This window comes from Mustela erminea, chromosome 13 (assembly GCF_009829155.1).
Source record: "Mustela erminea isolate mMusErm1 chromosome 13, mMusErm1.Pri, whole genome shotgun sequence".
NCBI lineage: Eukaryota > Metazoa > Chordata > Mammalia > Carnivora > Mustelidae > Mustela > Mustela erminea.
The window spans coordinates 582,929-606,762 of NC_045626.1; the positions used below are offsets into that span (position 1 = coordinate 582,929).

The window sequence follows — 23,834 nt, forward strand, 5'->3', positions numbered from 1 at the left end:
CGGGACATCAAGGGTCTGGGAGAACAGGTCCAAACCGCACCGTGGACAGACAGAAACAGTCTGCCCCGAACGGAGGGGCGTCTACATCTCCTGTTACTTCTTTCCAGGAGGAGCCTGGCCACTCCCTGTGGCAACCAGCCTCTCACCGTCCCTGCTATCAAGAAGTTCTTGCTTCTGTTGCTCGGAAAGACCCCAGGGAAACCTGTTTGCTATTCCCTAAATGGCCTTTCCTCCTCCAGGCCCCTCACAGGTGGCCCGGGGAGTGCACACAGGCCCGCCCCCTTGCCAAGAGGGCACCAGATACCAGATACCAGGGTCCCTGCCAAAATGCCCTGCGGGGAGAGCCCTGCTCAGGAAGAGGGAGCAGACCAGAAGCTTCCTGGGACCAAACGGGGTCCCGTCAGGACCACTGTGCCTGGACGAGACCGCACGCTCACACACCCAGCCGCGAGCTGCCCACCTCCCGTCGCGGTCCCCCCTCTGCTCCCACTGACCGCAGGGCGCGCAGGGTCCCTGACACGGGGCGTGAGAGAAGGCCCGGGCCCTCGCTTCCCCGGCGTGGGAGGCGGCACGCCGGGCCTCCCGCACTGGCCCCGGGGCCGCCTTCCTGAGACCCTGCCCCATGTTTGCCGGGTTGTGGCGGCCCCAACACAAACACCGCCACCTGAAGTTTAAAACGACAGTCCTTGCAAAAATCAAACAAGGAGGTAAAAACCCAGGAAAGGTGCTTCGCAGAGAACGTTCCTCAGGAAGAGGTGGCCTGGGGGCCACAGGCATCACCAGGGCGCGTGGCCTTCCACACCACACCTGCCAGACTGCGGCCCAGTGGCCTGGTGGGGTTTCGTCCAGGAGGACCCAGAGGGCCCTGGCAGAGGGGGGGCGCGGGGGGCCAGCCCCGTAGAAGGCAGGCTGGTCCACGGACGGTCTGCCCGGCACACAGGACCCGTCAGGAGCGCAGGGGTGTGAACGCCAGGCAGCGCTCCCTCCGTGAAGCCGTCGGGGAGACTCCGTCCACCAGGCGGCTCCTTTCCCGCGTGAGCGCGTCCTGCACAGCTTTGCCTGTACCAGACACAACGCACTTCCACACCCAAGCGCATCTCCGCACGCTGCGTTTGCGCACAGGCACACACGTGCGTCCGGGCCCGGCTCACACACACCCGCAGGCGTCCACAGTCCGCGGCGCAGGAGCCACAGGCCAAGCTGACAACCGAGCTCACCGAGGGACCGACACTGATGGTGTTAGTAAAGCCAGTGTGAGTTCGTTTTACACACTTATAGGGCAGGGTCTCAGGACGTAGATGTCCACAGTAACTTTACAATGTCCGACATGCAGTTGAGCCTGAGTTACAGGCACCGTGTCCCCCTCCGTCCTGGCATCTGGCTCATGACCGGCACAGACTCCTGCCCTCTGGGACACCGCATGTGCCGGGACACCTCGACTACATGCCGGCACAGGCCGGACACACACCCCTTTGTGGCCGTCACCTGTCCCCGGCACCTGGGAGCATGCTGGTCCTACCCAGCCCCTCCTGCTCTGTGTCTGCCCCCGACGCACCACCGGGCCGCCCCTCCTCTGGGCTGGCCACGCGCACTTTCTGGGCTCCACCCAGAGAGAACCGCGGTGCCACCCTGCCGCGCTGTCGGCTCCCCTTTGGCTGTTGGGGTGGATGACGGCGGGGGGCGCCCGAGGAGCCACAGGCACAAGGGGCTGTGCCTTCCCGGAGGTCTCCGAGCAGCAGCTGGGAGTGGCCCCCGGCCTGCTCCCTGAGCACCTCTGACCTCCAGGTGCCACCATCCCAACCACAGGGAAAACCCTGCCAGACCCTCCCAGACAGAGGAGGCCCCCAGGCCCTGGCCCGCCCCGGCTGGTGTGCACACGCTTCCTGTGGGCCCGTGTTCGAGCGCTCGTCCCTGCGTGGGGGTGAGGACCTGGCACCCGGGAAGAACGCGTCTCCTGTTAGAGAGAAACCCGCAAGTACAGGCGGGCAGAGCGTGCGGCGCGAGGGTGGCAGAGAGTTCTAGACGTCATGTTCGTGACGACAAACGTGTGTCATGAAGCCACGCCCGTGTGGAATCTGTGAGGCCCCTGTGATGGGCTCCCGGGCCTCCCCAGCCCCCAGACGCTACCAGCTTGTCTGGGCCTCCAAGGAGGTTTCATGGACCAGGCCCTGCATTTCCTGCCCCAGTGAAAACAGTGCTATGTGCGTCTGCAATTTATTTTAGAGACGGGCGCCTCGCTGGCCCAGCTGGAAGGGTGTGCAACACTGACCTCGGGACTGTGATTCTGAGCCCACACTGGGAGTAAAGACTAGTTAAAAAATTAACTTAGAAGAGAAAGAGAAAGAGAGTGCACTAACTTTGTTGGCAGGAAGGTGATCCCAAGATTTAAAAAACAAATCTACCATCAGCAGAGCAGGTCTGGGGGCCTCCTCACCAGCCTGTCGGACTCAGCCCCTGCTCCTGGACGCCTGGAGCTCGAGGCTTGAACCGCCCAGGGCGCGGGGCGGGGGGACTTGGGGTTCTGGAGAAACAGCAGAGTGAGGTGGGTCTGCCCGGCATGTGTGTGAGCCGTCTCCTCTTAGGGTCCGGAAGACAAGGGCTGTAGCACAGGAATGGCCCCCCCAACTCCCAGAATACCCTAAGAGGGCCTTCAGGTAACCCAGTCTGTCAGTAACCATTAGTCAATGAGAAAAGAAAAAACATAAATCTTTTATTTTAAAAAAGAGAGTCACCTAAAGCGTGACTTTTCCTTAATTAAACAAATTACAAAATGGAAGGCTTCAGTGCCTGAGGTTCATTACGAATGCTCAGAGAGTTGGGGGCTGCTGGGTAAGAAAGGTCCCTCTTCTAGAACCAACTCATAAGCCGGGGGAGGTGCCAGCTCACCCCCCGGGCCCTGGGTGCGGCTCTGCCTGCCCCGCACTCCCCTCTCCCGCCCGCTTTCCTCAAATCCCAACTGTTTCACTCTTCAAAGGACTACATTTACCGGCAATGAAGATATTTCCAGCAACTTTCTTAACAATCCCACAATATTCAGGCTGATTCAGGTCCCATCAAGACCCACTAAAGCTCCCATTAGGGTCGCTTTCTGCCTCGTGTTCAGAACCTGGCTTGGGCCAAGGACCGTCCGTGAAATGACTGCGCAGGTGAGCGCGGGAGAAACCAGCCCGGGTCAAGCAAGCGTCCCGGAGAGCCCGGTCAGAGGCTTTACAGCGCCAGCCGGGAACGAAAGCGCGGCTCACCCTCTGAAGACAGACCTGCCTCCTGGTTCTCACATGTCCGCCCTGCAGCCGCAAAGCCCTGGGCAAGGTTCTCTGGGGACATGAGGAGGGACACCACGGTGGGCGGAGGACGCGTACCACACTCGGGCTGGCCCACTGCTCAGCCAGTGCACCGGTTGTCAGAAGGGTTTGGTCTCACTGTGAGAAAGGATTGACTTCAGAACCCGACAATGTTGTCATTTCGCATGTCCTTCCTACCGAAGGCAACAGCATCTGCGCCCACACCGGCCCCCTGCGGGCCCAGGGCGACAGGCAGACGCAGTGGCCCAGGCTCCCCTCGTCTCCCACAGACCAGGACGCCCCGGCCCAGCATCTGCTGGGGTCGAACCCGGGACACAATGCCGGGCAGAGAAGCTGCTAGGCTGTGGAAACAAAACGCCACCAAACCGAAACCCACTCCTGCCCACCGCCTGCCTCTGGGCGCTGTCCACACTCCACAGCCGGGAGACGCGGGTCAGCGGCCCAGGTGGTCGTGGGGGACATGCAGGAACCCACGGGTGTCACCAACCCACCAGGAGAAGGAGCATGTGGGCCAGGAGAACGGCTCATCCCAGCAGCACATGCTCCTGTGTGTTCCAGAAACAAGCCCACCTCGCCCTCTGTCAGGTCCTGCGTCCAGCCCGGTGCCCCTGCAGCCCACGCCTCGTGGGGTGTGCTGCAGCATCCCCCCCCCGTGCCCCGCACACCTCGCGGCCGGCAGGGGGGCCCTGATGACGCGCCCCCCGTGCCCCCCGCACCCTGTGGCTCGCAGGGGGCCCTGACGACGCCTGCACGGATCTTTCTACTCGGGCCTCCAGCTTCTCACTCCCTGCTTTTAAGAAACTAAAAAACATCCAAGTCCTTTATCAGCTACAATGTTCCTTTGCTAAAGATACAGAATGAAAACGTCCTACAAACAACCGTGGGGCGGAGGGGACGTCTGCAAGAAACTGTGAAGGCCGCGCGGCCCACAGGACTCGAGTGGACAGCCGTCCCGCAAGCAGAGGGAGCCCCACGAGACCGCTGCGTGGACGCAGGGCCCGCACCCTAGGAGCACCGGAGACCCCGGGTGACCTCCCGTCGCCCACAAGCTGCGGAGCAGGGACTCAGGGACACGGGGCCCTCCAGGGACATCCCCCTTCCGCACGAGCTTAGGGGTCCGCCCGGTGCCCGGCTGCAGACCTGCCTCCTCGGCCGCCGGGGAATGCTCCAGCTCGGGCCCAGAGGCCTGGCCGACTTCCTCCCGAGTTGCCAGGGTGACAGCGCCGGCAGCTCTGGGGCCAAAATAACTTAGACCAGGGGAGCCCGGGTGGGAAGCAGGGCCACACCCGCCTCCCAGCGCACAGCCAAGAGCGCTATTTCCTGAGACCGAAGGGACGGACCTCCTCGTCCAGCCCCCCCCCCCACAGAGAGGGACGCCCTCTGCCCAGCCCGCCTTCTGCCCGTGGGGGGCTGGGCCGGTGGCCTCGGGCACACGAGGCAGCCCTGGGAGTGCAAACAATGCTCGGGCGGGCGGGAGAGCTGTGAAAACTCTCCTTTCTCTCCGGGAGCGGCCACTACCCGCCTGCCCGGCTCTGCTCTGAGGCAGCAGCAACGACAGCGGCCACTACCCGCCTGCCCGGCTCTGAGGCAGCAGCAACGACACGGCCCTGTGACGCTGGCGGGAGTGACAGGAGCCCCCCCACCGCCTCCCCGGGGGCATTGGGACGTGACAGACGCCCATGGCCCTGGACAGAGTGCCTGTCCCCGTGCGTGCTGGAACCCGTAAGGCCGTGCTGCCACCTTGCTTCATGGCCTGACTCCGTGCGAGTCACGTGTTCCCTTACTTCTATTCAGGCTCATTCCAGAAATGTGGGGACGCCGTTGCTACCTTCCGTTATGGGCTGGAGAAGGTAACGTAACAATTTAATAGAGCAGTGGGATAACTAACGTAATATTTACTAATTACAATATTATAATTAAAAAACAAACAAAAACTGGTAATTAACAATAATTGCCAGACCCCGGAAGCACCCCACAGGTCCCTCGGAAGGCGGGGGTCACGCACGGGGCTCCACCCAGACGACGGGGTGTCGCTCGGCACCGAGCAGAAACGAGTGCCAGCCACCGAAAGCTTGCACGCGTAGCCTAAGTGCAGGGACCGGTCTGACGAGGCGACGTCCTCCAGGACTCCAGCTCTAAGACGTTGTGGGGAAGACGGAGCCATGGAGTCCGTGGGGACCCGTGGTGGCCGGGAGCTGGAGGGGAAGGGGGGCCGCGCGGGCCGAGCACGGACGGTCTCCAGGGCCGTCCGCAGAGTTACGGGGCACGCGTGACCTCGTGCACTCGGGAAAGCCCGCACGCACGCGCAGCACCCAGTGAGCCCGAGTGTCCACCATGGGCCGCGGGTGAAAACGACGTGTCCCTGGAGGTCCACAGGTGCCCCACTCTGGGCGGTGTTAAATGTCGGGGCAGGGGGTGGGGGGAGTGCTCTATCTTCCTCTCTATTCTGCTGTGAAGCTAAAACTGCTCTGAGAAAATAATCTTATTCAAATGAAGGAAGAAAACACAAATATCTCTCACAAAGATATGTTAAAAAAATGAATGTTTTCTAGCAAGTTCTAACACATGACAAAGGGAAAGAGGCCTTTCTCTCTCTGCCTGGCGGCCTCTGCCCAGCCTCCAAGCTGCCGCAGCCCTCCCTTCCCCACAGCCTGGTGAATGCCAGGCCCCAGATGCCCACACCCTGGAGGACTTCCTGCAGGAGGCGCTCACTGGACTGTGCTCCCCGGGGAGCCTGGGGCTGAGGCACCGATTTTGCCAAGATGCTTAAAAGCAGCCTTGAGAGTGTCACCGGCTCACCGTCAGTTACTGGCTCAGAGCAGACATTCTGGAAGGCAAAAGGAGGCCGTGGGGCCTCCCCAGCTCTGGGAGTCCCCAGTCACAGAAGCCATAGAGAGCCTGTGCCCTGTACAAGGCAGCCTTCTCACACGGCAACAACCCTGAGGACATGGGAACGGTCCCCAAAAGCCACAGGGTCCAGGATGGCAGAGGGAGACCCGTTCAGACAGTTGTCACAGCCTATGGAGGTCCCAAGCACGGCCCACACCTCACCTTGTCCCTCTCACGACAGACACCGGCTTCTGGCTAAGAGGAGGGGAGGAAGAGCTTTGGACGGCTCCTGGGGAGCAGCACCGGGGGGCGGGGACCCAGGCAGGGCAGCGAGAAGGCCTCCAGGACCGTCTCTCTACTTCCATCCCGACCAGTTCCAGACAACTGCCTGGGCTCCTGCCGCGCCCCAAGGCCTGGATACCCACAGCTGCTGAAGTGGGGGTACGGACAGCGAAGCCCGGGCAGCCTCTGCCTGGTCGGAACCTTTATTTTTTGTAAACGAACCGGATGTTACAGGTTTGAAAAAAGGGTGGTGAGCGACACGGAAAACATTCTACAATCATCTGACCCTCCCCGCCACGGGGCAGGACAGAAAGGAGAGGCGGGGGGGCCGGCGCCAGGGGCGCCCCCACCAGGACCCACCCTCGCAGGCACCCGAGGCCACCCCCAGCTGGCTGGGGTTACTCAGTGGCTCATAACCGTATTCAAGAGCACCCACTCCAAAGGCCGCGGGTTTCATTGACTTGTTTAACTGAAACCGTTATTTCTGCAGAGAAAAGAAAATGAAAGAGACAAAGGCTCTGAGCCCCTGAAGGCTGGTTCCACTTGCGGCTTCTGGGAGGGGCCAGGGGTGGGAGGGTGCTCAGGGACAGGTCTGGAGGGGCTCCATGGCCCCCTGCCCTCTGGCAGTGGCTGCTCACCACCTGTCCCTCGACAGCGTCCAAGTCCAGGGCCTTGGACATTTGTGTCCCGTGGCGTCAGCAGCACACCAGCACCCTGGGGGAGACACCCCTCCAGCAGGACCACTGGACAGACCCCACACACTCGTGACCCACAGGCGGGGGGCCTGGCCTCTCTGGCGCCCGGAGTCCGCACTATGGGCTGCTGAGCAACACGCCTGCGCGCTGGCCTTTCCCCCCACCCACGACTCCCTTCTATGCCCTACCCCGTTTAGTTCTCCAGCGCCCTGGGGGCAGGGCACCCCCCCAAGCCAGCCACTCCTGACTTCAGTCTCTTTCCTGTACCCCCAGGCCCAGACCCCTGCATGCCTCCAGGGGGCCTGCACCTCAGAACTCTGCACCCCTGTACCTCAGGCCCCTGCACACCAACCGCTGACCCCCCCATGCCCCTGCACCCCAGATCCTGCAATGCGGACCCTCACCCCCACCCCTGCATCCCAGGCCGGAGCCTGCACCTCCACACCTGGCGCCACCCGCCCCCTCCATCCTCCACCCCCAGGGTCCTGCCCGCCCCACCCCTGCACCTCCGGAGTCCACCCTGGGGGACCCTGCACCCCCTGGGGCCTGCACCCTCGGGGCACACACCTCCGGCCCTGCGTCCTCAAACACAGCACCCGGAGGGCCCCGCGCCCCTTGTCCGCGCCCCATGCCCTTCCCGGCCCGCGCGGACCCACCTGGGGCGGCGGCGGGACCTTCGTCGCTCTGGTTAAACTCGAAAAGGAAATCGAAGTCGAACTCCTGGTCCTCCTCCAGCCCCGTCATGTTGGGACCGGCGGGGTCGACGCTGGGGCCCGCGCAGGGGCTCGGGGTCCAGGGTCTGGGGTCAAGGTCTCCGCCCGGTCAGGTCGGGGTCTGGGGTTCGGGGCCGGGGTCCTGGCCTAGTCAGGGACCGGCCCCGGGTCTGCGTGGACCCGGGTCGGAGTCCGGGTCGGCGCCTGGGTCGCGGCCCTGGCCGGGGGCACCTGTGGTCGCGCCGCTCCCGGCTCGGCTGCGCCGGGCGCCGGGCCCCGCGTCCCCGGGTAACGTGACTCCCGCCCGCGCCCCTCCCCCGCCCCCGCCCGCGCCCCTCCCCCGCCCCCGCCCCCCCGCTGTTTCCGGGTTGACATAAACAAGCCGCTCGCCGGCCGCCGGCTTCCGAGTTTTAAATAAACTCTGGGGGCAGCCCGGGCGCACGCGGCTCGCTCGTGTCCCCCGCCCCCCGCCCGCGCCCGGGGGTCCACGTGTGCCGCGGCGCGGGGGGGGCGGGAGCGGGGCCGAGAGCCCGCGGGTGGGACCCCGGTCCGCGCCCCGCACACCCCAAGTGGCGCCACGATCAAGACTGAGTCCCAGAGAAAGGGCCGGCTGCCCCGAGCCACCGAATCGGTGCGGAGACGCCGCCGCCCAAGGAGAAGGCAAACTCGGGACGGGCCAGGCCTCTCGTGGAGTGAGGGGAGGGCGTCCTGGTTGCGGCCGGAGTCGACAACATGCACCTCCCGCCAGGGGCCAGTGCGCCTTCCCCGACAGCCGGACTTGCTCTCTAAGCTGCTCTGACACTTGGAAGGAGCAGCCCCTCCTCCAGTACCACTTCCCGGCTCCCACAGCTAACCCTATGCCCTGAAAGTGCCAAGGAGATGGGAGTTTCCCCCTCGGGGCTGGAGATGCTCCCCTTGGTGTGGGGGGGGCTCTGCTGATGCCGCACAGGCTGCCCCACAGCAGCCCTTTGAGCTCTGGGCCTTCCCACAACGCAGACGCCCACCTGCCCAGAGGCCTCCTTGGAACACCGTGGCTGAAGTCCCCTGACTCCTTAAACTACCGTCCGCCAGCCACTGCAGAACTCTCCAAGGCTGAGCACCGGGATCCAGACCCAGGGCTCAGTCCCAGCAGCCCGGCCGCAGCAGGCACAAGCTGAAGGCCTGGGTGGGCACCGTTCTTGCCTGATGTGCCTTCTCCCAGCTGTGTGTGCTGACTGTCCCCAGTGTCTTGGTGCCACGGGCAACCAGCATCTGGTACAGCAGGGGAACTTCACAGGAGACGGAGAATCACCCGTGGAAGGGACATCAAGTCGGGGAAAGGCTGGGTGGCACGGATGTCCATCCCTGCGGCCCCGCTGCTAACCAACACGCCCTCCTTTCTGCCCTGCGGGCCCTCTGGGGGGGCCTTTTTCCAGAAGCAAATAACCTGCAAATCACGTGCCCCCCCTCATGCTTCTCTCCCGTGACCCTTTGCAATGGCTGCTTTTCTCCAGTGATAAACTATGGTTCACTTTGGCCTGATTTTGCTTCTAATAATAGTCCTCACTTTGAGATGTACGTTGGAGGGTTGTTGTGCTTTCGTTCACTTTTTCTGCTGACCTTTGGGCAAATGGAGTCTGTTTCTGTCGAGAAGCAACATTTCATTTTCTCTTTCCAGTTGTTTTCCCCAAAGCTGCCTTCTAACACCCACCGAGAATGTCCGTGGAAGCAACCGCCCTTACGATCAGCGTGGACGACAGCTTTCCGTTCCAGGTTCGAGAGAAAGGGGGTTCACGCTTCCGCACGCACAGGTGTCCCCCCAGTTCCCACCTGGCCACAGGGACAGGGACTCAGCCCCACTCTGCCCAAGGCTGAGCGGCCCCCCACCTAGTTTCGGATCCCCAACCAAAGTAGCCAGATGCACAGGCCGGTTTTCTAAACGCCTCTTACCAGCAACACCGCCCCCCCTTCCGCCCGCCCCGCCGTGCCTTTCAACTGGTACACGGTTTGGAGCTATTTGCCAATTCAGCAGACACTCCTGTCCCGATGGAAATGTTTAGCTTGGCGTGTCCTCTCCGGCTGCGCGTGCTCGCGGCGCACCGAGCTCCAGCCCTGGGTGTGATGGAGCCGAGCGCCGGGCCGGGCCGGGGCCTCTCCTAATCTGGATTAGGAAACTAGGCGGCGAAGTGAAGTGTGGAGAGAACAGAGCCGCTTTGTTCTGCCCCGGAGAGCCCGGGGGCGTTCTGTGTGGAGCAACCTCGGGGTGGGTGGGTAGGCGGCTACCAGCGTTTCCCTGCATTCTCCACGCGGAAAAACAGGCACGGGGCCTTCAGAAACAACAGGGCTTAAAGAGGTTCAGCCCAGAGGCTCATTAGACCAGAGGGAAGTGCTGGGGCATCGAGCTGCTCCTCACGGGGGCCGCTGGTGCTTCCCTCCGGCCTCCTGGCGAGGACCCCTCATGTCCTCCGGCAGCCGCTGGAGCCCCCCGCCTCTCATCCCCACGGCCTGGGTCCGGGAAGGACTCCATCGCACTTTCTGGTTGCCTAATGCTATAGCTCTTCTAGAACACCCCTGCGATCACCCAGTTTAGAGGCCCCACCACCCTGGGGTGCTACCTCCCCAAAGGCCCTTTTCAAATGCACTTTCTGAAGCAGGAAACAGGAAGAATCGCCAGCACCCCGCAGACGGGGGTTCTTGTTGAAAAAAGAAAAGAAAAGAAAAGAGCGCTGCAGGATGGACCACGGACGGCTCAGGTCAAGAAAATGAAACTCTGAAAGGCCTGCATTTTTAAAAAAACACATGCGGGCAGACTTTGAAAAAGGTGTCCAAGAAGTTACGACCAAAACCTTAGCACATTTGTTAGAAATTTTTCTAATAGCAAGAGCTTGTCTCATAAATATTACCTGATGCTTACATTTAAATATTTCCTAACCCGGGATGAAATGGTGAGGAACACACCTCTTCCTTCACGGGTACAGAAAATAACTGATCTCTTTTACCGAGGGCACCACCTAGGGTGCCTCCTGGTTGGAGACCAGGACCTTCCTGGAGGAGAGCGCTTCTGGCCGGGTCGGGGCCTCTGGCTGGTGCCTGAAGGCGCTGCTTCTCAGAAGCCCTTCTGCCGTCTGCACGCAGTCCTCGCTACACCGGGGCAAGCTGGCCGCGTTCTGAACATCGTCTGCGTAAAACGCTCCAGCACTGAAGGGGCATTTGGAAAGGTGTCTTGCAGTTTCCAGGACGCCCTTGCTATCCTGATCCTTAAGCAGGATGCCCGGGGCCCTTCTGGAGGCCCTTTCCAGACACCTGCGGGAGATCACCCAGGAGGATCTCCATTCTGCGCCGGGGCATCGGGTGAGGCCCCCACGCCCAGTGGCTTCTGGACGCGCGCTTAGGCAGCTCCCTGACTATAAACCCGGAGGTCCCTTTTCGCACCGTCCAGAACCACTTCCCACGGTTAGAGCTCCCGTGGGTGGGCTGCGCAATGGCTTGAATGAGGGGCTCTGTCCGGGTGTCCCGACGGCACATCGGGTGCCCTTTAGTCCTGCGAGCGCAGGGCAGGGGAGAGGCTCTGCCACCAGCGGTGCTCGGAAGGGGCGCGGACCCCCGCCTCACGTCCTGCGGCTGGTCCCCGAAGCCGCAGGGTGGCCTTGGCCCCCTAGGGAAGCAACGGGCGCGGCTGCGTTCCTAGGGAAACCTCACTTCACGCAACGCGCTTCTTGTGGTCGTGGGGGCCCGAACCCGGCCCGGCCCGCCCGCGCCGGGCTGAGCTTCTGCCGCGGACTCGCCGCGAGGCTGCGCTCAGCGCTGGGCGAGAGGAGACACCTATTGGCAAGACGGCGCGCGCGAAGCCAGGGCTGCTCCGGGGAAACACCAGGGGGACACCGCTTCCCGGTCTGCGCCGCGCGCCCGCCGCCCGCGCCCCTCCCGGCGGCGGACCCCGGCCGCGCCTGCTCGCCCCGCCCGGGCCGGGACCCCGCGGGGCGCGGGCGGCGGGCGCGAGGCTGGGGGCGCGGGGGGCCCGCGGCGGGGCTTGGCCGCGCCGGCTTACCTTCCTCCGCCGACTTCATGGTGCCGCCGGAGGGCGGCGCGGGCCCCAAAGTTTCTCCGCTCCCGCAGACTGCAGCCGGAGGCCCGAGTGGAAACTTGGAAGGGACTGGGACACTGGTACTTGGCATCCACGCGGCGGCGGCGGCGGCGGCGGGAGGAGCAGGAAGGGCGAGAGGGGGGCGGGAGGAGCGGGCGCTCGGCGCCGCCGCCGCGCCGGTCTCCCGGGAAGGCAGAGCTCTTTCCCCGCGGACGCGCGCCGGCCCGGCTCAGCGCCGCCCGCCCCGGAGAGATGTCATTGAGGGGCGTGTGCGCGCGTGGCGGGCCCGGCTGCGGCCCTGGGACCCGGGCTGGGTGGCGGGGTGGCGGGGTGGCGGGGGCTCGGAGGTGTGCGCCCGCGCCCCGGTGCCCGCGCCCGGCCGCCGGATCCCGCGCGGTGAGTGTGCCGGCGAGTTCGGAGTCCTCCAACTCCCGCTCTGACGCAGGGCCGCGCTCTGCCTCCTGCCTTTTTAAAGCTGGAAAACACCTCCCCCGCCTCCCCGCCGGCCCGGCCGCTCCCGCGCCCCCTCCCTGCCGTGACATCACGCCCCCGCCCGAGCCGGCGCAGGGCCCGAGGACCAGTGGCCGCGCTCCTGCCCTCCCCGCGCCGGGCCGCTGATCGCCCGGCCCGCGGGGCGCACGGGGGGCGGGCAGGGGCGCACGGGGCCGCCGGGGGCGCACCAGAGACTGCAGGGGAGCACGGGGGATACCGGGGGCGCACGCGGAGGGCAGGGGCGCACGGGGGTCGGCGGGGGCGCACGCCGAGGGCAGGGGCGCACGGGGTGCGAGCCGGGAGCACCCGGAGAAGGAACCGTCCCTGACGCCGGGGTCCGGCCCGGGTCCTCAGGGAGTTCCACTCTGCTTTAATGAGGGGCGGAGGGAGCGGGAGAGGAGGGCGGCCGAGAGCGCCCGGCATGCTGAAGTCATTATGTAAAAGCGCAGGCTTCCCCCGCTGTGGAAATTTGGAAAAGTGCTTCCACTGGCAGGCCCGAGAAAGGAAATTCCCGTCCCGCTAAATTACTAACAGATTGCACGGCGGTCCCGGGACGTGGAGTTATTGTCATTTTTTACTCTAAATATCTGAGCGACCCAGATTGCCTGTTGCGTGAGCCGGCGGGGGGAGGTCGGGGAGACCACGGGCGCAGCGCCCCCGCCTCCCAGGGCCGGCCCGGCTGTCGGGGAGGGCCGGGGCACTTTAAGGCGCGACTTTGGGGTTTCTAGCCCCTGGGGGAGGGGTCTGAGACTGGGAGCTGGTTTCGGGAAAGCCTCCAGCGCCGCCGGTTCACTTTACACTTTCTTCTCAAAACCTCCTGCCTCTCCCCGGCGCGGCTCGGCTGCCAAACCCGGACCAAATTTTCGCGTTGGCCTTGGACGCGAGGGGCTGGGGCGTTAGGGCGGTGGGATGCCGGGGGCCGGGGAATCTCCCGTGAGCCGCGCGACACCCTCACGGAGTTTCAAATAGCCCCAAAGGCGAGGCGGTGTCTGCCGCGGGGACCCGGGACGCCTGCGGGACTCCAGTGGGTGCCCCAAATGCCTCCGCGCCCCGGGGACCTGGGGGGGGCGGTGCGACGTCGGCCCACCCGCGGGGTCTCGCCCGCTCGTCGGTGCCACGTGAACAGCAGGACGAGGACGGTGCCCGCGCCGTCTGTAGGGCTTCCCGGGGCCGAGACCCCGCGTCCCGCGCGCGTGTGCGGCCGGGCGGCGTGGAGGGCGGGCCGTGCGCTCGCGCGCGTCTGGGGGCTGCGAGGGCACCGTCTGGGTGACCCCGCCTGCGGCTCTCCCACGCGGTGCCCCGGCCCTGGGAGACCCCGGGAGGGAGCCCCACGAGGGCGCTGAGACCAGGGGGCCCCACGAGGATGCTGGAGGGGGACGGACCCCTTCGGGACGCCCGAGGCTGGGGGGCGCCGCGAAGACGCTGCGGCTGGGAGGGGGAGGGGCGCGCGTCTGTGGGGGGGGGCCACCAGGGGGCGCCAGGGCCGCCGCCTCGCCCCGCCCCGCCCCGCCCTTTGCAAAGACCCGGTGCCGCGGCGGGTCCGGGTGGCCCCGCAGCCGGGGCGGGGCGGGGCGGGGCGGGGCGGGGCGGCGCGGCGGCGAGTGACCCCGTGCCCCCCGGTGCGCCTCTCCCGCGCGGCCACGCGCGCCGCTCGGACCTGGAGCCCGCCTGGCCCGCCGGCTCCTCCCTCCCCCCGCCTCCCCCCTGCTCCCCTCGCACCCCGCCCCTTCCTCCCCCTCCTCCTCCATTTCCTCGTCTCTTCCCCCCTCCCCCCGCGCCCTCCTTAATAAGTAATTTTCACTCCGTCCAGAAAAGCGCTTTTCCTGTCCGCGCTCAGCGCCCTCCTTCTTCCCCGCCCGGTGACGGAATCCCCGTCTGTTTCCCCGTGTTTAATGCCGTTGCCGGGACCACGGTGGCGGCGCGCCAGGGCGCAGGGAGTTCCGGAGGCAGCGGCGGCTCCGCGGCCAGCGCGCCCCCGTGTCCGCCTCGGGCGGCTCCTGCGGCCACCGCGGGGGCCCCCCCGGCCTCCGTCCCGCGGCCGCGGCCCCTGCGGCCCCTCTCGGTCGTCGGCCTCCCCTCGGGGTGTGTTTACAGGCGCTACCAGGAGAGACGTTACACGGGTTTTATTTTAAGGGTTGGTGATGACTAACAAGTTAAAAGGAGCTTAGGACAGAAAACAAGACTATTTTTAGGTTACTGTTGTTTCTGCGGATTATTGGGGCGAATACACCCAGAGAAGCTCACCGTTTTCGAAGTCCCTTTGCAAGCCAGATCCCCTCTCTGGGGGCGCCCTGGAGTATCGTGCACCCTGCTCAGTACTTTCTAGAGCCCCGGGGCGGTCCCCATGCTTTGGGTTCTGTGTTCAAGCATCGGGGCTAAGGAGACCTGGGCCTCTGATGCCGGCGGCCCGGAGGGGGTCAGGAGAACCCCTGAGAGCTCGGCCTGCTGGAGCTGCCCTGCTGGAGCTGCCCTGCAGGAGCTGCCGGCCTGCAGCCTGGGAGACCTGCGGGCCACTGGGCCCACCTGGCCCCAGGGGAATCCATCCTCTGGGATCTGGGGCAGATTGGGCACAGGCTGCCCCAGGCAGAGAGGCTCCTGGGCCAGTCTTCTAGCCAGCACCCCCTTCCCCGCTCTCTTCCTGTTGCGCAGCTGGCAACCAAGTGCCTTCTTGCCCCCGAATATCACCTCCGACATCCCCGGTGAAGCATGAGCGCTCTGTCCTTGCCGGTGCGCCCTCGGAAGGAGCAGGGGCTGGACGTCTTCTGACGAGGAACAGGGAGCCTCTGGCCTCCCTCTGTGGGCAGGTGTGGGTTCTTCTCAACAGCACCGTCTAACCTGCACGAAGGACACCCCAGGCTGATCAGAGATGCGGGGAAGTGTGCACGGGGAGTGGACAGCGCGGAGATTGGCTTATTAAGAGGTCAGAACTAAGGAGGGTTGTTTACTTTCAAGTACACTACTGAGATTTTTATAAACCCCCATGCAGCTAAGTCTCACAGGGTCACTGCAGTCGAGAGAGAAGGGGTTCCCTTTGATTAGACACCTGTGCCAGCACATTCAGACTTCCAGGTGTAGGGTGTTCTTAGAGACCCAGGAACTCCGGGTTCTGGGAGTCTACACCAGCTGTGACTTGCAAAGCAGCTCTGTAATCCCCCCTTGCCCTGGGACATGGCAGAGGCCTTTGCTTGTTTGTCTCCCGCCCACACTCAGCCTGCCCACCCAGTCTGGGCACCGCCATCAGATCTGAAATCTCAATCACCAATGAACCGGTCCACTTCCCTTCCCTGGACACTTGCCCAGGGCACCAGGGTCAAAGCCAAACTGCCCAGCGTAGCACCTGATGACCGCCTCCGTCCACACCTGGAGCTGCCACGCAGGGACCTCCTCACAGAAACCAGTCTCTGTTCCTGGTGCCCACCGCCAAGGACCTGGAGTCCTCTCTCTCCACATGTATTTAGCTAATATTCAGAACCTTCCTGCAACGCTCCTGCCATGTCTGCCCTGTCCCCGCCCCCCCACCATGAGCCGTGGCCCAGGCTGCGATGGCCTTAGGTGTCTTCCGTGGCCTTGAAAAGCGTGCGCATCCTGCTATCTTGGTGCAGCGCGCTCATGTCTTCGGGGCTTGCCGGCCTGTGCGGTGGGTCGGGTCTCCTGCCCCCTCGCTGCATGGGGTCTGTCTGCTACAGCCGCGTGCAAACCGGGCTCTTGGCTCCCGGGCTCCCGGCGCAGGCCGCTCTGCTCCTCCCTTCTTTCCCTCAGCTTGGTTGCACGTAGCCGAGCTCTCTTGCTGCCCCTCTCTGACCGGTTGGCCCTTTGATCATCATCGAACGTTCCCCTTCGTCTTTGTGTTAAAATCCATTTTGTCTGACATCAGCATGAGCCTCGGCGGGCCCCGTCCAGCCGCTTCGCTGGGCGCAGTCTCCTCCCTGCCGGTCCCTTTGTGCCTTAGAACCCGAAATGCACCTCCTGTCTCCTGCTTAGGGCTGGCTCGCCGGGGCTTATTTGCTTGCTTTTGTCCATTTGACAGTCCCTGCCTGGCTCATGGGATCGACCTACGCTAGATGTCCTTATTGCTAGAGTTGGATTTACGTCTGCAGTCTTACTGTTTGGTTTCAGCTTATGTCTTTTTTGTTCTTTGTTCCCCCTTTATTGCTCTTTTTAAATGCTAAGTGACTATTTTTTTTAAAGTTTCATTTATTTGTTATTTGAGAGAGAGAGCACCCACAAGCAAGGGGGGAGGGGCTGAAGGAGAGAGAGATGATTTATTATTAAATAATAATAATAAATAATTTATTATTTAAGAGAGAATCTCGAGCAGATCACCCGCCGAGCACAGAGTCCGACTTGGCTTGATCTCATGACCCTGAGGTCACCACCTGAGCCAAAATCCAGACCCAGATGCAGGCAACTGCAACCCCACCCCCCCCCCCAAAGTCCGTGACTCTTTTCTGGTCCAGCATTTTAACCACAATCACCTTGACGCTTCCAGCAGCTCAGCCCCCGTGGTGGCGCGGACCTGAGTCCTGGGCCGCGTTCCCTGCCCCTCTGCCACCATTGTTCATGCAGCGCCGGGGGACCGGCAGGGACCTGACAGCACGCTGTGTCGCTTCCCCGCCTGCACGCGTTTCCTTAGCGGGACTCGGCTTTGCTGCACCCACTGCCTAGTGTGATTACTGGCAAAGACGTTACATGTATGTCACACTCCTGTCCACTCTGGGCCCAGAGCTCTGTTACAGACACACTGTTGTATACAACCGCTTTCTAAGTAGGTTAGAGAAGAAAGGAGATCCAGTCCCCACTTGTCGCTTTACAGAAGCACCCTTGTCTCCACCGGGGGCACCTGCTTCCAGCCTGAAGACCTCCCTTTTGTGTCTGCCGAATGCAAATTCTGTATTGTTGTGTTTTTAAGCTGGGAAAGTCTTCATTCCCTTCATTTCTGAAAGACAGTTTCGCTGACTGTAGCATTCTTGGTTGGCAGGAGCTCCCTTCGAGTACCCTGAATGCCGCACCCACGGCGCCGTCTGCCGAGAAGCCACTGTTGGTCTTGTAAGGGACACATTTTTCTCTTGCTACTTTTTAAGATCTTCTCGGTGTCTGATTTTCAGCGTTTGTACAATGACATGTAAGCTTGTGGGTCTCTGTGTTTATCAGCCAGCCGGTGTCTTGGGTACCCACTGTTGTCAACAAACGTGGGACATCAGCCCCCAGGCCTGGCAGAGCGCTCGTCGCCTCTGCCCCGCTGCCGGCGGCCGCCCCCTCGGTCTCCCCGTGTTCCTCCCTGTTCTCAGCCTCCGTAATCTTGGCGGATCTCCAAGTAAACCCGCTCTTTCTTCTGCCCGTTCGTGAATCCCTTTCTCTCGCTACGGTGCTTCTTGGCTCCAGAATCTTCCTTTGGCTCTTTTCCAGTTTCTGCCCGTTCCTGACAGCACGGTTCGTGTGACGTCCCCATCGTGCGTCCCTCCACTCCCGGAGTCCAGCTCTCGTCCCGCTCTGTGCACACACTCGCGGGGGCACTTCCGGGGGCGTGAAGCCTAGCGTCGCTGACGCCCGGGCCGCTCCTCTGCTCTGCTTTCCCCGGTGCGTGTGTCCTGCTTTCCTGCTTCTTCGCATGCCTCACAGTTGTCTCGGAGAAACTGGGCGTTCCGGTGGCGCATTGTAGCAACTTTGGACGCTGCCCGCCCCGCCCAGCCTGGGACTTGTCAGCATCGCTCCCTGTTTGTTTAGCGGCTGGCTGGAGGACTTCGGTGAGGTCCGCCCCCTCCCCAAGCGTCCGGCCTCTGGCCTTGTCCCCTGGAGCCCAGCGCAGGGAAGCCCAAGGCCCGGCTCCTCCTGGGAGGAAAGCCCTTGGGAGGGGCGGGGTGCCCAGGGCACCTGCAGCGCCCCAGCCTCTGGAGGGGTCTCCTCGCTGAGCTGGGGGAGCCGGTTAGGTTCTGATACCAGTGCCTCTGGCCTTTCCTGATGGGTTCATGTAGATTTTCTTGAATAGAAATGCCGGTTTCATTTGCCGTTTGCCCTTAGGAAGGCTCCTAGAAGCTTAAAAGGGTTGTTTTGTTTTAAACTACGTCCTTCAGTTTCACCAGGAGCAGGTCCTTGGGCTCCCATCCTGGCAGCTTCTCGGCTACAGCCTGGATGCCCCTCCCAGCCCCCGCCGCACACCCCTGGGAGCCGCCAGGAGGGTCTTCAGCTCCGAGAAAGTCCCTCCGCATGTTGGTCATAGGTTGAACTGTGTCGTCCAAAAAGATGCACTGGAGTCCCACCCCTGGTCTCTGTCCCTTGTTTGGAAACAGGGTCTTTGCAGATGAGATTAGTTAAGAGCGCGCGCTCGGGGCCCTGATCTGTGACCATGGTGCTCGTCACAGAAGAGACCCGGAGGGAGACCACACAAGGAGCTGGGGCCGGGGTGACAGACCTGGAGGCCACGAGTGCGAAGTAGGCCTGCAGGCCATGAAGAGTCGGGGGAGGGTCCTCTCTGCAGCTGCATGGGCTATGCCCTAGGGCTTCTAGAAGCATGACAGATGGACATCACTGGTGATGTTGGTTCGTGGTGATCTGTCATCACGTCCTCAGGGAACCAGCACAAATGGCACGTGCTTTTTATTTTCTTCAGGATGCCGTCCCGTGCCCTGCTGAGCTGACCCCATCCCTTCGACACTTGTGCCCTTCCCAGCCCTGCCCAGACGCCCCAGCTATGCACCTCTGCCTCCACCATGACCTTCATTGTCAGGCCAGCCATCGCCGCCAGCACCACACCAGCACGGCCCTCTGCCCAGGGACCTGGAGGCCTGGCCCACAGTCCCTGTGGGGTCACGGGGTCCCGCCTCCTATTCCCTAGAGGTTTCCTGCATAGATGGAAAGATGTCCTGGAGGGGGGGCGAGCCCGTGGCTCCATGTCACCTCCTGTGGAAGGGCCTGTGAGCCAAGGCCACGTGGAAGAAAGCAAGTCCAGAAGGGAACTCGAGCCGTTTGAGCATCCGGATTAAATGGGGCCTGAAAGCCTATTCTCAAGTGTGTCCCCGGGGTTGGAAAGACAACTTCCCTTTTGCTCCGTCTGGTCTGATTTGGGCTTCTGTCACGGCCGCTGGAGCCCCAGGCTGTGGAAGAGCCACCGGCGAAAGACACAGCAAGTGACTGTGGCCGTTCCTGGGGATGGGGGCCATGCTTCAGAGGCGGGCAAAGGATGCACAGTGCCCCAAAGTGGCAGGAGGCAGACGGTGTAGACACCAGGCGGCCCTGCCCCCACCTGGGTCTGACACAGCCACTCAGCAAGGAGCCTCACGTGGCACCGGGACTTCTCTTGGGCAGAGCAGACACGTGGCTTGTGTGGGTCTGGCTGTACCGTTTGGTAAAACATGGCCCGAGCTCCCGTGCCTGCGTGGAAATGTGGCTCCTGCCCTGCGCCCGCCCCGCTATGCCCTGTGGTCCCCTAGCTCCTCTCTCTCCCAGCCAGTCTGGGACTGCCGGCAACCAGAGGCGGCTCACTCCTGTGCTTGGCTGAATTTCCGGGATGTTGGAGGCATCTGCGAGCAGCAGGGGGAAGGCGTTGGGCTCCGTGGGCCTCAGCCTTCTCTATTCTGCATGCCCCAGGGCCCTTGCACTTCTGGCCACGTCCAGGGAAAAGGCTCCGGTGGGCTTCCAAATCCCTCACACCGCGGACCTGGTGGGTGGGAGACAGACAACATCTTTGGTTTCTGGCCGCACCTGGGGCTTGCACCTGTGGATTCAGGGTTTTCTAGTGGCAACATTGTAACATTTTCCTTACATTAGTTGGCTGTCTCCGCCGGCTTAGGGAGCAGCAGCCGAGGTGAGTCACTTTTCTCCGCAGCTGAGACAGGGAAGCTGGTCTTACTTTCCTTTCTTGACTGTAAACGACTTCTTTTGTGTGTGGTGCCGTCCTCCCGAGGGAGGCTCTGCGGACCCCGGCCCCCGCGGGAGAGCCCCTCCAGCACCCTGGCTCCATCCCCGCCCCTGGGAACCAAGTGGAACCCTCCCAGCCTCCACTTGGGTTCACGCCGCTCCCCAAACTATTGTCAAAGTGGGTTTGGTTCAGTAAAGTTCTAAACAGGCTTTGCCAGGCACTTTTTCCATGAATTTTTAAACCAGACTGAATTTCAAGGGAAACTTAACACATGTGCATCTGACTCACCTACGCACAACCCATCAAGACGCTGCGTGAGAGCCCGGGATGCCCGGCCACAGCAGGTCTGCACCAGCCTGTCCTCCCGGGCACAGGAAGCGGCACCGGGCACGTGCCCCAGCGCCGAAGCCATCGCACACCCGCCGCTGGCGAGTCTGGGGCTGTGGCCATGGCCCCTGGCCGTGAGGGCACCCAGGGAGCCACCGGTGGTGGGTGGGCAGCACCCGGGAGGGAGAAGCGATCCTTTCCGAGCCCTGGGGGGCTGGGCTCTGGGCGGGGGTAGCTACGGGACCCTACCCTGCGGGGCCTCGGGCCACCACATGCCCTTCAGGGGCTGTTTTCTAAAATGGTGGCAAAATGCACATAAAAATTGACCATCTTTGGGACACCTGGGTGGCTCAGTGGGTTAAACCTCTGCCTTCAGCTCGGGTCATGATCTCAGGGTCCTGGGATCGAGCCCCGCATCGGGCTCTTTGCTCAGCAGGGAGCCTGCTTCCTCCTCTCTCTCTCTGCCGGCCTCTCTGCTGCTTGTGACCTCTGTCTGTCAAATAAATAAAATCTTTAAAAAAAAATTGACCATCTTCACCATTTGGGGGTACAGCTCCGTGGCACTGAATACATCAGTGTTGCTGGGCAGGGTGCACAGAAGCCCTGCCCTCTGCGAACTGACACTGTCCCCCGAACTCTAACGCCCCCAGCCCCTGCTCTCCACTTCTTGGCCCTCGACCCTCGTGTGCACGTCCTCCAGCCCCGCACTCTTACAGCACTGAGCCCTCCTGTTTTAGGCTGAACTGGATTCCGCAGCCAGTATGCGTCCGGCTGCTCCCACGCTGGTCCGTGGAGGGATGGTGGGCTGCGCAGAGCGGGGGGTGCAGGTAGCCCAGAGACCCTGCTTTCAGCTCCTCCAGAGGACGTGCCTGCAGGCGGGATACCAGTGGTCCGAGGGGTCGCTGGGGTTCCCATGGGTCCTGGTCCTTGTTAGCCTCTTGTGGCCCCTACCCTTTGGCTGGACTTCTGTGTTTGGGTCTCCCTGCACGCAGCCTCGCACCCATGCCCTGGGTGCCACGTCAGCACCTTCCCACCTGTCCCCCCACCCCCACCCCGGGCGCCTTGACCCCGACACCTGACCTGGCTTGTGGGGAAGCAGACACGCGTCACCTGCTCCTCTCCTGCTATTTTTGTTCCTTCTCATTTTGTCACAAATTGGGGTGGGGGCTGCCTAAGGAGGGCCGACTCCTGCCCCCGCCCTGCTGGTCTGCAGGTCTAGCTTGGCAGGCACCAAGTGCAGGACAGCCGCCTGGACTGAGTTTCTTCACAGCGACAGCAGGTCCCTGGACAGGGTGTTCCTGGGGCTCCCGTTTGTCCCCACGTGGGCTCTGTCCCAGCGCCCACACCCCTGCCATGCAGCCCATGCTGGTCTTGCTGCCACTCCAAGACCACTGGGGTGCTGGGTGGCCAACCGGGAGCCATCCTGTGAGGGGGTCCCCAGAAGCCCCCCGGCGGGACGCACTGCCGTCCCGTAGGAAGGTGCTCCGTGGAAGGAAGGGCAGCTTCTTATGTGCAGTGGCCCCAGTCCCAGCAGCAGCAGCTCCCCTGCTGACGTGCGCTCCTGCGGGCTGGCGGGGAGCAGCCAGGCTCTGGCTTTATGCCACGCGCTGTCCAAGGGGGAGGCCAAGCAGACACCCCAGCTGGGAGTCCGTGGGACCCCGATGCCCGGGGGGGCCTTACTGGCACACGCAGGGCGCTTGGGCAATGGTCCATGGACGTGTGAGGAGCAAAGCCCCAGGAGCCACGGCGGGAACTGACTTCACCCTGGAGTCTTCAGGCAGGAGGACTGAGGCGGGCCCAGAGCTGGGAGCGTGCCGCCAGGGTCCGGGACAGAGGCTGGCGGGGGTCAGCGTGGGGCACTGGAGGACGGAGGCAGGCGGCTGGAGGATGCCATGGGCTGACGGGGAGGATGGGGGTGTCTGGGGTCTGGGGACATGGAGGGGGTGGGGACAGATTCTCCTCGGAAGGTTCTGGAAGGAACCTGACCTCCCCGCTCCTGGACGGTCACCCAGAGAAACCCATTTGGACCTCTGACCTCTGGGATGGACCGTAACTCTGTTCGGGCTGCAGGAGACTGAGAACCACCCGACAGGAGATCAGGACCCTGCTTCTCCCCGGAGCTCGGTTAAACGTGTTTTCTGCAGTCGCCCTGTCCCAGTTGCTAGAAGGCCCAGGTCCACCTCCGACCTCCACGGGGCTGTGGGGAGGGAGATGGCGACCCCCTCTGTTCTCCCGTGGGTCCGGCCTGCATCTACCCTGGGGCCTCCCTCCCCCTTCCCTGCCAGGTTTCGTGGGCACCGGCTGAGGGGACCCGGCCCCTGCGAGGCTGGCCCAAGGCTCACAGCCCGAGGACACAGGTCGGCAGAGGGACAGGAGAGGTCTCGGTGGGGGGGGGGGGGCTCTATAGCTGGTGTGCTCGGCCCTCCAGAGCCCAGGGCACCTACACGTCCGAGCCCGCGTGTGGGACTCCCAGGGAGAAAGCGAAAGCGGTCTGACCCAGGCCCGGCCGTGAGCGCCGGACAGGTCTGGAAGGGGAGGGCCGCGGAGCTCATGCCGGCGATGGTGCCGACTGTGCACTTATCAATGACCACCTCAAGCAGGGAAACTGGCGGCCTCTCCGCCAGCACCTACGGGCGGGTTAGGTCAGCTTCCCAACTTGGAGGACGACAAATGGACCGTTGAGAGAAACACAGAGAACAATTAAAAGCACACCAGAGGGATGTCGGAGTTGGACGCATCATCAGAAGGTGATGGTGTGGGTCTCGCGACACGAGGTGGGCCTTCTCCACCAAACCTGCCCCAGATGCAGGGTGCTCCGACGGGAGCAGGTGCGCCTCGCCCATGACTTTGGCAGCGCAGGGCCCTCCAGGCGGGGGGTGGGGTGGCTAACCCAGGGCTTTGCTCAGGGGACCCAGGAAAGGTGAGCTCTGTGGCGTGGCCAGTTTCAGCTCTACTTCAAGGAAAACAGTAATCATCACAGTGTCCCCTTCTGGGCAAGGCCCCCAAACTGTTCGCATGACAACAGCCTTCAGACACTCAAGAGAACCCTGCCCGCACCTTGGGAGCCATGCGGAGAAACCGAGTCACGGCGACAAGACAAGTGCGACGCAGGACAGAAAGATGCCTGAGACCCTGTCCAGGTGTCCCAGAGCCAGGTGGACGCCACATGACAAAAATCCTGTGTGTGTGGATGGCGTATGCAGGCGCTGCCCAGCGATCTGGGTTCACCCAAACCACACCAACGATGTCCAAGCACCAACGCTTTGAATCTGTGAC

At 63.2% G+C, this 23,834-nt stretch overlaps 1 protein-coding gene across 9 annotated transcripts in view; it reads right to left on the reverse strand.

Moving 5' to 3' along the window:
* NFATC1 (nuclear factor of activated T cells 1) overlaps window positions 1-12,373 on the reverse strand; it is a 92,994-nt gene extending 80,621 nt beyond the window's left edge. For 2 of the 9 annotated variants that reach the window (XM_032309241.1, XM_032309245.1), the window contains exon 1: window positions 11,849-12,371. In XM_032309241.1, coding sequence (XP_032165132.1) covers window positions 11,849-11,975 — 127 coding nt within the window. In that variant the 5' untranslated portion in view covers window positions 11,976-12,371. Of the gene's footprint in view, window positions 1-5,042; window positions 5,165-7,764; window positions 8,130-11,848 lie in introns of those variants that run through there. The other 7 variants (XM_032309246.1, XM_032309248.1, XM_032309239.1 and 4 more) reach the window with 6 other exon arrangements.
* Window positions 12,374-23,834: the final 11,461 nt, after the last annotated feature.